General features: G+C 60.6%; 1 protein-coding gene across 1 annotated transcript; it reads left to right on the top strand.

Moving 5' to 3' along the window:
- Nucleotides 1-4,930: 4,930 nt before the first annotated feature.
- MIND_01162300 (uncharacterized protein) lies at nt 4,931-6,310 on the top strand (the record flags this gene model as incomplete). Its single annotated transcript, XM_037368146.1, has 3 exons — nt 4,931-5,076; nt 5,127-5,471; nt 5,734-6,310. 3 exons carry the CDS (start codon nt 4,931-4,933, stop codon nt 6,308-6,310), a joined length of 1,068 nt encoding a protein of 355 aa, XP_037215072.1.
- Between the last annotated feature and the right edge of the window lie 8,287 nt (nt 6,311-14,597).

Raw genomic sequence — 14,597 nt, 5'->3', positions numbered from 1 at the left:
TTTACCGGAGGTCTCCGCGGTCGACGCTTTCCCAGAAGCCGTCTTGTTGGCCGGAATATGGGGACATTTGTCCCGCATATGGCCGTCTTCGCCGCAGTACAGGCACAACTTGTTCTTTTTGCGCCTATCCTTTTCGGCTTGACTTAGCTTCCCGTCTTTGTCGAGCACATTGGCGTAGGGTTTGGAGGTATTCGGAGAACCCGAACCCTTTCCGTTGTTGTTACCCCTGTTGCCGTTGTTGTTGTTGCCCGAGTTGTTAGACAACGAGGAAGAACCAGAATTTCCCGAAGAGGACCGATGACTGTCCTTCTTCTTCCCACCACCCTTCTGGTTAGAATTCGAACTCTGAGCAGAGCTCGAAGAGTCGGAGCGTCCGGCATTACCAGACGTCATGCCTTTGCGTTTCTTCTCGGCTCGCGTTGCCAGTAACGGTGATCAGCTTTCTTAGCTGCCGCGCTGACGCCGAGGAGAGTAGTGTCGTATTCCATATTAAGGAGTGCATCCTTAACCCGTGGAGCCAAACCTTCGTAAAACTGAGAACGAAGGGCGACTAGACCCCAGCCAGCAAGCGAAGCAAGACGGTGAAACTCGACCAAGTATTTCGAGATGTGGTCGCCGGAGGACATACGGAGATGCCGAAGGGCAGTCTCGGCGTCACCGACGGGGTCCACAGGGCCGAAGTGGTCTTGCAGCTCTTGAACAAAAGCTGGAAAGTTGTTATGCCAGGCTGGCAAGAAGTTGGGGTCGGCGTCGTAGATGGCCAGCTCGAACCAAGCAAGTGCTGATCCCTTCAAGTACGAGAGGACGTAGCTGATGCGAGATTCATCATCGGGGAAGGCGTCAGGGCGTTCAGCAAAATGCAGGTAAACAATAGCCAAGAAGGGTCTTAGCTTTGAGGATTCCGAGCCATCAAACGGGTCGGGGTTCCGAAGGTTGGATCGGGATTGCCGCTGAGTAGTTGGACGTTGCTGACCATTGCGAATGCCAGTCAAAACGTCAATCAGGGCGGCCATACCGTTACGGAACCACTGGCGATCTTCGCTCAGATTTGAAGACGCAGAAGACTCAGGTCTTCGACCTCCACCACCTCCACCAGGACCGCCGGGGCCTCCGGGGCCACCCGGGCCACCAGGTCCGCCAGGGCCACCTCCCGGAAGGGGAGAGCCTCGGTTCGGAGGGGTATCGGGTCCTCCGCCTCCTCCTGGCCCTTCATTTCCACCCTCGGGTTCCCCACCTTCATCCCCACCATCGCCGCCATCACCTCCCGGATTTCCCCCACCAACACCTTCGTTAGTCTCCACAATTTCGTGAAGACGGGGCGAAGTTTGAGCGTCGGCGTATTTACGGAGGGGCCGAGGGAGGAGCGATTCATCCAAGAAAATAGCATCAGATGAGTGGCGACGAGGTTGAGGCATGAAGTATGGTGGAGCGGTATTGACAGGAATGTCTTGATACCGGGGAACCGCGAATTGAGGGGGAACAATGAATTGTGTGTTTGGACCAGGAGAGGAAGAGACGTACTGAGTAGGAGAGCGCAAAATAGGTACTTGACTGAACAAGCGGGATTGACGACGGTCGGCCATAACACGGACTTGTAGGCCTTGCTCCGTATGCGAGTGTCAATCCCGAGAAGGCATTTGAACCAAAGGAGAAACCAAAGGGGGGTTGTGAGGCGCAGCGTACAGAACCGCGCGTTGGGGAGAGGGAGTCGTTGGGGAAAAGTGTCCAGACATGGCAAGGCGAGTAGTTGAGTTTCGTTATACTGTTAAGTACCATGCAAGAACCGAAAGGAAGTAACGGAAAGTCCGAAGCAGAACCGAGTGGCTATCACAACACTATATCAGAGTGAGCGACTACACGTCTTGCAGGCCGAAAGCAAGTCTGAACAAATACGTGAACTCCCGCGGATACGTTCGGAGACGCCGAAGGCGATAAGGCTTAGAACGCGGGGAGGAGTCGGACGAGAGCGGAGAGTGAGGCAAGAAACGTTAATAACGAAACTGAAGTACAGGATCGTAGAGTACGAGTATTTATACTAAGTGGTAAACATAAGGCATATGACCTCGCAGGGAGATCCGATGTGGTCCGCAGGATCTCCCTGCGGGTTAAGTACAAAGGCATAGTAAGTAAGGGGAACGAGAAGACATACACGAGGCAAAGGAAACAAGGCGAATGCCTAACGGATATAAGTAAACAAACCAAAGTCCAAATGGGTAAAGATCCGAGTTGATGGGCGGAGAGTCCGAACAGGTCCGAGAGAGTCTGCGTGCAGATTAACTGTTTGAAGGGAAACGCTCAGATACCTTCATCGCGTAAAAACCCTGTTGCGCTCCAAGGATAACCCTCGGAGCGTCCGAAGATGCACGGGATATAACAGCCTATTAGTCATATTATTAGGAGCACTACAAAAAGAGGGTGAGAAGGGCGACCTCGCTCAGTCAGGAAAGCCCCTCAGTCACTAGTACGGAAAAGGTTGAGAGAGAGAAACTGTCTGCCGGAATCGGAAAATGGACTTGCCATGCAACAATTGTTTCACAGCAGAGATGGCCGCCGCCGACAGCCAAGCCCCGAGCAACGTGCGGTGCGAAAAACGGGATCCCCGCAGTGCGTGCGTGCGCTCCGTGCCGCGCGGCGGCCTGCGCAGGAGTCGCCCAATTCCCCGGATGCAGTATTCAGTTACAACAGCGTGCGGGCTATACGCCGGAACTAGGTTCCACGGCGCACACCCACACTCCTGCACGTTTCTCTGGCCCGCCGCCGGGGTCCGAGTCACAGCCCCACGCGGCACCTGAGCCCTACGCCGGCGCTCTGGATTCGTTCCCTGGCACATACGGCCACGCGCCGGTGGGTGCGTTTGCAGCAGCAGGTCGAGACCGTGACCTCGCGCCGCGGCCGCAGCGCGACGCCGCGGCCCGGCCCGGGGGAGAGTTACAACCACCTCCGTGTGAATGCGACACAGATGCTGCAGTCCAACTCGCATGTCCCGGATGTGTGTAAGTAGGAGAAGGGGAGCCTCATGACTCCCATGTTATATAGCCGTGAGCTATAAGAGTAGTTTTCACTAAATAATACTGGTTGAGCTTTGAGCTATGCTGTGTGAGGTTTAAAGCATGGTTGAGGTTTGAGCTTGAGGTTTCCAACATGGTTGGGATGTGAGCTTGGGGTTTTGCATCTGGTTGAGGTTGAGGTTCCTGTGGTTGAGGTTCAGCTTTGAGGTTTGAGGTTTGCAATTGAGGTTGAGGTTTTTGGAATTGAGGTTGGGTGTGGAGAACTGAGGATTGTGCTTGAGTTACTGAGGTTGAGGTTTGTGGTGTTGAGGTTGAGCTTTTTTTTGCTGAGGTTTCATCATGACATGATCAAGGTCATCCGGGTACCTGCATCAAACCTTGATGGAGCCTTGATCAAACCTTGATCAATGACATAAACTGATCAACCACCCGGCCAAAAGCTCCAAATGAAACCTGCCAGCTTTATTACATGACTAGGCTCTTACCAATGAACTAAAATTAATTTAAAATAAATGGTGCTTGCCTTGTACAAAGTTTAAATCTGAATGTCTGGAAAATGCTTGAATTAACTGTTCGGCATGATACACTTACTTTTAGGCATTGAACTGATAGCATAAGTAAACAACTTGAGAGTTTATTACAATGCTCTAACCTTGTCTGCATCAACCAGGTTGATTATTATAGAAACGTTTCCTATTGCTTTTGCATTCTTCCTTCAAACTTCAGTGGTACAGGCACCTTAATTGGTTTTGGTAATCTACTGGGAGCAAAAAAAGACTTTATACTTAGTTCATTCACTTGCAGTAGTACAAACAGTTACCATCTGTTATACAGAGTCATGATCTGTATTACTGCTGAATAAATTTTAAGATTACCTATCTCATAATCTATCTTCTTTGTTTATTGTTAGGTAAAGTGTAATTCTGTATCTTTTACAAGATAGCAATAATAAGCAGATCAAATGTCGGTGAAAAATCAGTGGAGCCATCAAGGTTTGATGCAGGTGTGGTCACCTGTCAAATTTCTACCTTGATGATCAAAAACCTCAACCTCATCAATGCAAACCTCAACCTCAAAAGCAAAAACCTCAACCTCACAAGCAAAAACCTCAACCTCAAAAGCAAAAACCGCAACCTCCAAATCAAAAACCTCAACCTCCACAGCAAAAAGCTCAAGCTCAAACCTCAACCTCACATTCAGAGCTCAACCACGGTGCTCAACACACCAACCTCAAGCAATAATATTTGGTGAAGAATAACCTCATAGTGAGCTGGTCCTGCAGCAGCAGAGGTGCCGCGAAGAGCAGGAGATGCTCCGCGCCGGCCCGGGCGGGAGAGCGCCGAGCGCGCACGGCCGGTAGAGACTCCGTGTGCGCCGTGCGGCTCAAGTGTAATGCGATGATGGGATGATCAGGGTCTAGATCTGTATTGGTTTGTAGCGATGCTGTTGGTTTGCAATGATGATGGTTTGCAATGATGATGGTCTTGAAATACTTGAACGCCGGCGGCCGCACACGAGCGGGGCGTCGCGACGCAATAAATATCCGGCGCCCGGCCGTCGCCACGATGGGCAGATGTGCGGGAAGAGCGAGGATTTACCGCGCGGTGCGAGTGACCGCTGACAGCTGTCGTCCTCGGCCATGACGACGACCGCTCCCGCGCCCACGCTGTCCTTCCCTTCCCTTTTACGCTCACCCGCCTTGTTCTCCCTTCGCGCCCTATTGTGCTGGTGCCCGTGTGAGCGCGGAGGCTTAAGACGGACAAGGACACGGCTCAAGGCGGACAATTGCGCGGCGGCCAGCGAACTTCGCCCTCTGCTTCCTGCGCTCCCTCTTTCTCGTTCCCGTTCTCTCTCCCGACTCTCTCCTTCCGACATCCGTAACCTTCTTCTCTTTCCATCTCTTCCTTCCTTTCCGACTCAAGATGCCCCCTCCACCGCCACCACCTCCGCCCCCTCCTCCTCCTCCTCCACCACAACCACAGCCCAACGCCAACCCCGCCCTCGGCAACGTCGACCTCGTAGACAGCAGCGCCGGCGGCCCCCCCGCGGCGCCCGGTCCTGGCTCTGGGTGCGTCCAGGCCTCTCCCCTTCATCCCTCCAGTTGCTGACGCTGGACAGCCCGCCGCCACCGCCTCCGCCAGGCGCTGCACCCGGCGGACCGGGAGCCGAGGGTGGTGCGAAGCAGACGACGACGACTACGAGGGACGTAGCGACGACGACGAAGCCGGCGGAGAAGCCGCAGACGACGACGACGCGCGCAGGGAGCGGGGATAACCGGGACGGCGCCGGCGCGGGGTCGTCGGCCAGGCCGGTCTCGAGCCCGGGCCTGAGTCAGAGCACGCAGCTCTCCACCTCCCTCTCGCTTCCCCCGCCCACCACCACACCCTCCTCCTTCGCCGGCCCGGGTGCCCGCCCCAGCGCGAGCCCGCCGCCGCTCGCCTCCGCCGCCCGCGCTCCCTCCACGTGTGTCCCCTCCCTCTCTCTGCCCACACGGAGTCTGACCCCCCGCCCAGCACCGCGGTCATCGGCACCATCCTCGGCGTCCTCGGCGCCTTCGCCGCGCTCCTCCTGCTCTGTGTGTGCGTCCACCGCGCGCGCTCCCAGGCCGCGCGGCGCCGGGTCGCGGACTACGTGCCCTGGCCGCGACGTCGGGCCGCAGAGCCGGGCTTCGACGCGGCGCATCCCGGCGGCGACATGCCCACACGGAGTCTGACCCCCCGCCCAGCACCGCGGTCATCGGCACCATCCTCGGCGTCCTCGGCGCCTTCGCCGCGCTCCTCCTGCTCTGTGTGTGCGTCCACCGCGCGCGCTCCCAGGCCGCGCGGCGCCGGGTCGCGGACTACGTGCCCTGGCCGCGACGTCGGGCCGCAGAGCCGGGCTTCGACGCGGCGCATCCCGGCGGCGACACCGGCGCGGGCGCGGGGGACCAGCTGAGCTGGACGAGCGTGTCCGTCGGCACCGGCACCGCGAGCGACGGCACCTCCGCGGACCCGTGGCTGCGCAGCGTCAGCTGGCCGCGGCTGCCCAGCGCGTACCGGCCGGGCACGGGCGACACCGGGACGAGCGCGGTGCAGCAGGTGCACAGCCATCCGCGCTTCTCGGGCGTGGACGTCGATGGGCGGCTCGACCGCACGCCGACGCCGCCGGCGGTGCAGCCCGAGATGGCCCAACTGCCGGTGCCCGGCGCGAGCCCGCGCAAGGCGTACTCGGACGGGCACGCGTTCGCACGGCCTGAGGAGCGGGACGCAGGGGAAGGGCAGGGGAAGCATGTCACGTACCCGTTTGCGTATCCGGGGGCGTGAGGGGCTTATTTTTGTATGGGATGTGGGATGTGGGAGACGCGGCGCGGGCGCGGATGGATGTGCTGCTGGACAGGGACCGTATTAGCTACGAGTAGCTGGGGTTATAGCGCCCCCCCGCTCGCCGCGCAAGCTCTTTGGCAGGTAGCGCGGTAGGTGGAGTCAAGTTTCGCCAGCTTCAGCGGTGTTAGCGGCAGTGTCCGTGTCGCGTCCCTGCGCGGGACTCCGCCGTGTCATGCGGGACTGTCCGCGGGCGGGTCGGGATGGTGGACGGTGGAGAGCGAAAAGGGTGAAGTGGTTTATAAGCAGCACGTGGTGCGGGCTGCGGCGGAGTTGTGGTGGTTGACAGAAAGAAGGAAGGCCGGGGAGGATTCCCTCAGGAGGTTTTCTGGCTGTTGTGTTGCTCTACTCATCTGCGGAAGGTTCCAGCGCCAACAAGCAGGATTTGGGCCCCGCGCTCACCAATCTCGCGGAGAACGCGCTCAACGGCGCCGAAGCGCCGACGCGCCGACGCGCCGACGCGGCAGGTCGCAAAGCGCCGAGAAGCGCCACACGGCTGTCCTGCGATGCTTTGCGGACGTGGGCGATGCTCTCCAGAGCCGGTTCAGGCCGAAACAGCGAAGATTCGGCCAGAGTGATCCCGGCGAGTTCTGGCAGATCTCTGGGCTTAAACGGCGGGGGGCGGAAGCTTGGGATAGTGGGAATGAGGACTTTAGGCTCCTTGGCTGGCGTCGGGCAGTGTGCCCGGGAGCAAGCTATCGAAGACCTTGCCGCTTGCGGTGGAATCTGCGTCCAAATCATCGCAGAGCTAATTTCTGGATAGAGGGCCACTGGAGAGCTGCGGCATATTGCCTGCCGTGTTTGAGTTGGCGCTTCAAGGAATGCGCGCGAACGGCCTGGAGCCGCGTAACAGCTTGCTCGTCTCGCAAGAAACTTCCTGGAGGTGTGTGCCCGTGGCGTCGCTACTCATGCGCGCGATATCGTGGGAGACGAACGGGAGACGGCCGAGAACGGCCCTGGCCTCGAAAAAGGCCAACCGGGCTGCACAGACCCAAGCACTGGGTCACTCCGCTTCAAACTCGCTGGAGACAGGAGGGTGTATTGCCCCTTCTCACCCTGGAGGTCGCGAGCCGGACGCGTGAGCACTCGGCCCACCGTCCGCGAGTTTCGCGCAACGCAGCGCGGCGAGCGCAGAGCCAGCCGTTGGCCTGTTCCCCTCGAAATGCTCAGGAACTGGAGCGCCATGTCCGCCCTGCCTGTGCTGAAGAATTCAGCGCGAACGAGCAAGAATAGCGCTCAGCGCTCACCGATATAACCCGCTGCAGAGCGCCGAGACATCTTGGATATGTCCCGCGAACCTCCCTCGACGCGGAAAACTCACCCCAGAACGTCTTCTGGCCAAAATTGCCGGCATTTGGCTTTGGCACCAGCCCTGACTTGATTTTCTCAGCGCCATCGCTGTTGACGACGCGCGAGCAGCTTGCTTACCCACTCCCGATTCCCAGCTTTGGATTCGACGCTTGCAGCGGAAGCGAATTGTGCATTGGTGTCCCCGGTGAGTGCCTTCGTGGTTGTTGCCAAGTTTGCTGACCAGCGTTGGGGGGTTCCGGACGTCAGAGATCCCGCGCGGGAGGCGTTCCGGGCGATGCGGGGCGTTCCAGGCAAGTGGGGACGGCAGCAGAGACCTGTGCGGGCTGGCCAGCCTCGGACTCCGGAGTCGCGCACGCAGCCGCGCCAGTCCACACGAGCCTTGCGCTTGTCACCCGAGGAGTTCCCAGATGCGTGTTGTCGCCTAGAATATTGATGCTGACCACTGAGAGCGGCGTGTTTAGTGCACTGGCAGGTCGGCGGGTTCTGAGCGGGTATGGGGCCAGCGGGGGGCGCGAGAGCTGAGCGGGCGCCCACGACGGGATTGCCGGCGAGCCGCGGCTCATCGGCGGCCGGTAGTGGCCGCGACAAGCGCTGTGGACGCGCCAGAGCCATTTGGGGGCTCGACTGGTCGTATTAGCCGGTTTCTTGCGGATAGATTTGCGCCCGCCTACCGTCGAGTACGCGGCCACGGCTGCTTGGCGCGGCGTCAGCAGCATTGTCCGCGGCCCGTCCCCGCGCGCGCGGGCCTGTGCATCTGCGCCCGGGACCGTGGGCGGGTCGGGTCGGGGCGGTGGAGAGCGGAGAAGAAGGTGGTTGATAAGCGGCACGTGGTGCGGGCTGTGCTGCCCGAGTCCCACGCTGTCTTCTCCTTGGCTTTTACCACCGTCGTCGACGGCGCGCTGCGCATGCCGGCCCGCGCGCGCATGTGCATGTGGATGTGGATGCTTGACGGGCCGTTAACAGGTGTGTCCTGCCTTCCTTTACCTTGCAGACTCGGTCCCTCGGAGCGGCTCTCCCCGCTTCGACCATGCCGTTGCCAGTGTACTAACTTGAAATAACTTCCCAGATCTTTTCCCTGGTTACCCGCTAGAGGGGCCGCACGGCGACACGGACAGTGCGTGCTGTGCAAATGGCCGTGTGGCTGAGCGCTCGCCGCTGACGCACCTTACCGATAGGATCCACCCCGGTCCCCGCGCAACGTCAGCGCGCTCGGTGGGCTTCAGCTTGGGACCGACGCGGCCGCGATACGCTCTGGCAGCACCCGCCGGGGAGTCTTGGCAAGCTTCCTCGACGGTCGTCCCGAAACCTCTCGACTGTGAAGTCCCTTCCACTCTCCGGCCGCCTTCTTCCAATCACCGTCCCGCTCCTCCCGCTCTCACCGTCTCCTCGCGGCCAGCGACTCGACGGGCGTGCGGCACCCACGTCTCAATCCGCTCTCGCTCTGGCGCACGAAGGGAATCGCGCTCGGCGCCTGGCCCGGGGAGGCAACGTCGACAGTGCAGAGCCTTTCCCACGACGCCGATGCTTCCTTCGGCTGGGCTACCACCGCAATGCGGTTCGTGCACCACACTTACGGCCCGCGCCGTATGCGCGCCGTCTCACGCACTGCGTCGACCGAAAGGACCCCCGTGACACGCCGACGACAACGACGACGACGAGCGGGACCGGCGCGGGGTCATCGGTCAGGCCCGTGTCGAACCAGAGCACGCAGCTCTCGACCTCCCTCTCGCTTCCCCCCGCCCACCGCCTCCTTCTCCTCCGCCAGCACCGTCCCCAGCGCAAGCCCCAGCCCCAGCCCGCCGCCGCTGGCCTCCTCTCCCTCCCTCCCTCTGCGCACACTGGCACTGACCCCCCGCACAGCGCCGCGGTCATCGGCACGATCCTCGGCGTCCTCGGCGCCTTCGCCGCGCTCCTCCTCCTCTGCGTGTGCATCCACCGCGCGCGCGCGCGGATGTGGGATACCCGGGGGCTGGCGCGGGCGCAGGCGCGGATGGATGTGCTGCTGGACAGGAAAAGCAGGGACAGCCATGTAGCTATGCGCGGGCGCTGCTGGTGTACGACTAATCGACTGCGGTGTTGTTTGCAGCAAGACAGCGGGGCGGCCTATGAGCAGCCGGGATCAATGATCATGATGGGTACTACCAATCATTCACGCGTGACACGTCTGATCCCGACCGTCATGTAAATGTCCTTGCACACTTGTCCTGCTCCACCGAGGGGGCCTATTACACCCACCGCACGCGCGCCACGCCACCCCACACGACACCAGGCCCGGGAAAAGATGGCCGCCGTCTGGACTCCGCACAGGGGAGCGGCACCCCCGCGTTGGGCGAGAAGCGCGCGAAGCGAAGAAGCGCCCCACGAGGGGAAGCGAGCAGCGGGAAATTAGCGTTTTTCGCGGGGCGGGGGGTATAAATACGCCGCGGTGGCGCCCGTTCCTTCCTTCTGCCCCACCCGCACGAAGACGCTTACGAATACGAAAGACATGCTCGTCGCAGCCGTCCTCGCCCTCGCCCTCTCGCTCGCCGCCCTCGGCCTGAATGTGCTCGCCGCGGACGCCGACCCGAGCGGCGTGAGCCCGTGCGTGCTCACGTGCCTCACGACCGCCGCGCAGAACTCGGCCTGCGGGACCCCGTGCGTCGCCCGTCTTTTATCTGCCCGTCTCCCGCGTCGCTGACCCGCCGTCTGGTGCCAGGACGAACACGACGTGCGCGTGCGCCGACCCGGACTTCCAGGCGGCGAGCGCGGCGTGCATCACGAGCATGTGTCCCGACGCGCTGCAGGGCGCGCTCGGCCTCCAGCAGGCGCAGTGCGGCGCCGGTGCGTCCCCCTCTGCCTCGCTTCCTCGCTGACAAATGCTGCCGCCGGCACCGGCAGACGCCACGCACTCGGCCGCGGGTTCGGCGCCCGTCGTGTCGGGCTCGGACGGCGTTAGTGGAGGGCACATCTCGGCGTCGGCCTCCGTCTCGGGTATGCACGGCTCTGGCGCGGCCTCCGGCTCCCTGCCCGCCCTGTCGGGTGCCGCGGCCCCGAGCGCCGGCGGTACGACTCCCTCCGCCGCGGCCCGCACCCTCGTTGGTTTTGCGCACACAACCCTCGGCGTCGCGACGGTCGGCGTGCTCGTCCTCCTCGGCGCGGCGGCTGTTGTCTGAGCGGCTGCGACTCGACTCCGAGTCCCGTCGCGGCCCTTCTTCCTGTCGCTCGCTCAAGTGCTCCTGCAGAGTTGCTGCCCCCGTACTTACTACTCTGTATTCAATCTACTTAGTAGTCCATGACCACTGGCAATTGTTGGGAATCAAGCCGTGACTTGGCAGTCATGATCAACTAATCGTACACGAGCAGCGCCCGCGCGTAGCTACCGTCCGTGTCCCTGTCCCTGTCTCTGTCCAGCAGCACATCCATCCGTGGCCGGTATCCCACATCGCACATCCCATACAAAAATAAACCCCCCTCACGTCCCCGGATACGAAAACGGGTACGTCACATGCCTCCCCTGCCCTTCCTCGGCGTCGCGGTCCGGTGCGAACGCGTGCCCGTCCGAATACGCCTTGCGCGGGCTCGCCGGCAGTTGCGCCATCTCGGGTTGCACCGCCGGCGGCGTCGGCGTGCGGTCGAGCCGCCCATCGACGTCCACGCCCGAGAACCGCGGGTGCGTGTGCACCTGCTGCACCGCGCTCGTCCCGGTGTCGCCCGTGCCCGGCCGGGAGCGCCGTCCGGACGCGCCGGCGCCGGGCGGGTGGTACGGCCGCGGCCAGCTGACGCCGCGCAGCCACGGGTCCACGGAGGTGCCCTCGCTCGCTGTGCCGAGGGACACGCTCGTCCAGCTCAGCTGGTCCCCTGCGCCCGCGCCGGCGTTATATCGGGTGGCAACGCCGGGATGCGCCGCGTCGAAGCCCGGCTCTGCGGCCCGACGCCGCGGCCAGGGCACGTAGTCCGCGACCCTGCGCCGCGCGGCCCGGGAGCGCGTGCGCGCGCGGTGGACGCACACGCAGAGGAGGAGGAGCGCGGCGAAGGCGCCGAGGACGCCGAGGATCGTGCCGATGACCGCGGCGCTGGGCGGGTGGTCAGACTCAGTGTGGGCAGAAGAGAGGGAGAGAGGGAGGGGACGCACGTGGAGGGCGCGCGGGCGGCGGAGGCGAGCGGCGTTGGGCTCGCGCTGGGGCTGGGGCTTGCGCTGGGGACGGTGCTGGAGGAGGAGAAGGTGGTGGTGGGTGGGGGAAGCGAGAGGGAGGTCGAGAGCTGCGTGCTCGGACTCAGGCCCGGGCTCGACACCGGTCTGGCCGTGGACCCCGAGCCGGCCCCGGCCCCGCTCCCTGCGCTCGTCGTCGTCGTCTGCGGCTTCTCCGCGGGCTTTGTCGTCGTCGGCGTCGCTGCATCCCTCGTGCTCGTCGTCGTCTGCTTCCCGCCACCTTCACCTTCGGCTCCCGGTCCGCCGCCGCCGGGTGCAGCGCCTGGCGGGGGCGGGGGCGGGGGCGGCGGGCTGTCAAGCGTCAGCAACTGGAACGATCGAGAAGAGTGGCGGGGACGCACCCTGAGCCAGCGCCAGGACCGGGCGGCGCGGGGGGCCCGCCGGCGCTCGTGTCTACGAGGTCGAGGGTGCCGAGGGCGGGGTTGGCGTTGGGCTGTGGTTGTGCGGGAGGAGGCGGCGGGGGACCGGGTGGAGGAGGTGGAGGGGGCATCTTGAAAGAAAAAAGAGGCAAAGAGAGGGAAGGCTGCGAAAGGAGGGAGAACGAGAAACGCAGGAAGGAGAGTGGAGGAGAGAGCCAACGCTGGCAGGAGCCCTTGGTCTGCCCTCTTGTCCTTGTCCGCCTTAATCCTCCGCGCTCACACGGGCACAAAAGGGCGCAGGGAGAACAAGGAAGGGGGGCGTGGGCGCGGGAGCTGTCGTCGTCAAGCTCGGGGACGACAGCTGTCAGCGGTCGCCGCGCGGTGACCGGTCACGGCAAATCCTCGCTCTTCCCGCACATCCGCCCATCGCTCCCGGGCCGTCCCACCGAACATCTTGCGTCGCGCCCATCACGATCCCGCCAGGGCCCGGCCGCAGTGGGCAGATTCGGCGCGCGAGGTGGGGGCGGAGCCCAGTTGCAATCGCCGCGTTGGGCGGCCGATGCGCAGACTGTGCGCCGTCCGCCGGCAGTCCAGGACCGTAGCCGGCGTGGCCCTTGCGGAGAACGCGGCCGGGCACACCTTCGGCTTGTGGGTACGGCCCGCGGCCGCGGGTCTGTGGGTGTGCGCCGCGGAGTCTACTTCCGGCGTAGAACCTTCAGGTTGCTGAACGTCCGCGTCGCCCGGGTTGGCGGACTCCATCGCATGGCACCGAATGCACGCACGGGGGATCGCGCCGCCGCGGCCGGCCTCCTCTGCTCGAGTACAATTGGTGCATTTCATTTTCGCCCCTTGCAACTGGGCGACCAATTCCGGCAGACAATCTCGCTCAGGGCTTTCCCCTCCGCTGGGGGGTTCTCCTCACTGAGCGAGGCCCCCATCTCACTCCCTTCTCATAGTGATGTGAGATGGTTTTTGCACCTGTTTGTCCCAAATATGACTGTCAATTCACAGTTTCGACCCGGCAGGGTAACACTGTGTACCCAAGCAAATTTGCATGGTTCCCATAGAAATGAATAATCCATGGTTAAAGGGATGAATAAAGTTGACAATTTTCAGACTTTTTCACATTTTTCAAGTGCAAGTCAGTGATTTTGTTGGAATGAATTATTATGAGTAATCAAATACTAGTTCTGAATATATTTTATAACTTGTCACATGAATATTTAACAACTATAAATAATCTGTAGTCAACTGCTAATAGAAGAACAATATAGCTGTCTAATCTGCTATTTCTTGATGAGAATTAGGTAATCAATATGTAGAGTATACTATATATAGCTACAAGAAGCTGAATAGGTATGTTGTATGTATCAACTAAACAAAGAGGTATAAACAAATGATGATGATATAGGAGGATCATAAGGTATTGAAGTAGGCGAATAAGCGAAAGCAAGGAAAGCAAGGTCAAACAATGATCGGTTGGGGGATATGCTCTTTTGAAAGCGAGAAAAATCTTACTCTGGTCCATTCGACTGGCGGGGGGCTGCTGCTGTGCGAGATTTCCGCATCTGCGCAAGGAGTCTTTTATAGCCAGAGTTGGACAATTTTTGCTTTTTTGGGCCAGAATCATTGTCTTTTTCATCATCGCTACCATCGCCCAGGACCCGCCGCCGCTTCTTAGCCTTATCTCGAGACTGCTTCTGCCGAATAGCAGCTTCATCCGAATCACTGCCCGAGTCATAACGAGCCCCCCGCTTGCGTTTCTGTCCCTGAGCGTCGTTGGCATTTGCTTTGCTCTTCTTCGTCGTTTGCCCAGACTCCCAGTTGGAGCTTAACTGAGGAGAGGGAAAGAAAGCTTAGCCTCCGAAGATTCCAAAAATCCAAAATGAGAAGGAAAAGAGCCAGAGGAAAAAGTTCTATTCAAGACACAAGTCTCGGAGATGCTTCCCAAAAAGGAAATAATTTGGGGCGCGAAATTGTGGACACCTGTTTTCACGCTTTTTGGCAATTTGTTCTTGGTGTTGGCTGAGCACCCCCTTTGACTTTTATATGAAGGGAGGGTCCAACCCCCTCCTTCTAGGCTTTATATCTGGCACGGCCTGCTTGCTCACCACACAGCTATAAAACAGCATTGTTATTATTCACAGTGGTCCCTGTAGCATGTCAGTATGTAAATAAGTGTTGTTGGGTATAAAGCCTAGTGCACTAGAAGGGGTGACTGAGTACAGGGATCCTTAAAGTCATCTTGGAAAGTGTATCATTGGGTTGTTGGCTCTTTTTGATTTTGTTGGCTCTTGAAGGGTGGTGAAATAGCTAATGAGAACTGGGAGATATCCTGGGGAAGAATGGTGTTTGTATGGCTGGTTTGCCA

The sequence above is a fragment of the Mycena indigotica genome (genome assembly GCF_014461135.1).
Source record: "Mycena indigotica strain 171206Taipei chromosome Unknown Mind.scaff0011, whole genome shotgun sequence".
Classification (NCBI taxonomy): domain Eukaryota; kingdom Fungi; phylum Basidiomycota; class Agaricomycetes; order Agaricales; family Mycenaceae; genus Mycena; species Mycena indigotica.
Note: the sequence above shows the minus strand (reverse complement) of the source record. Positions and strands in the feature narration are given on the sequence as shown.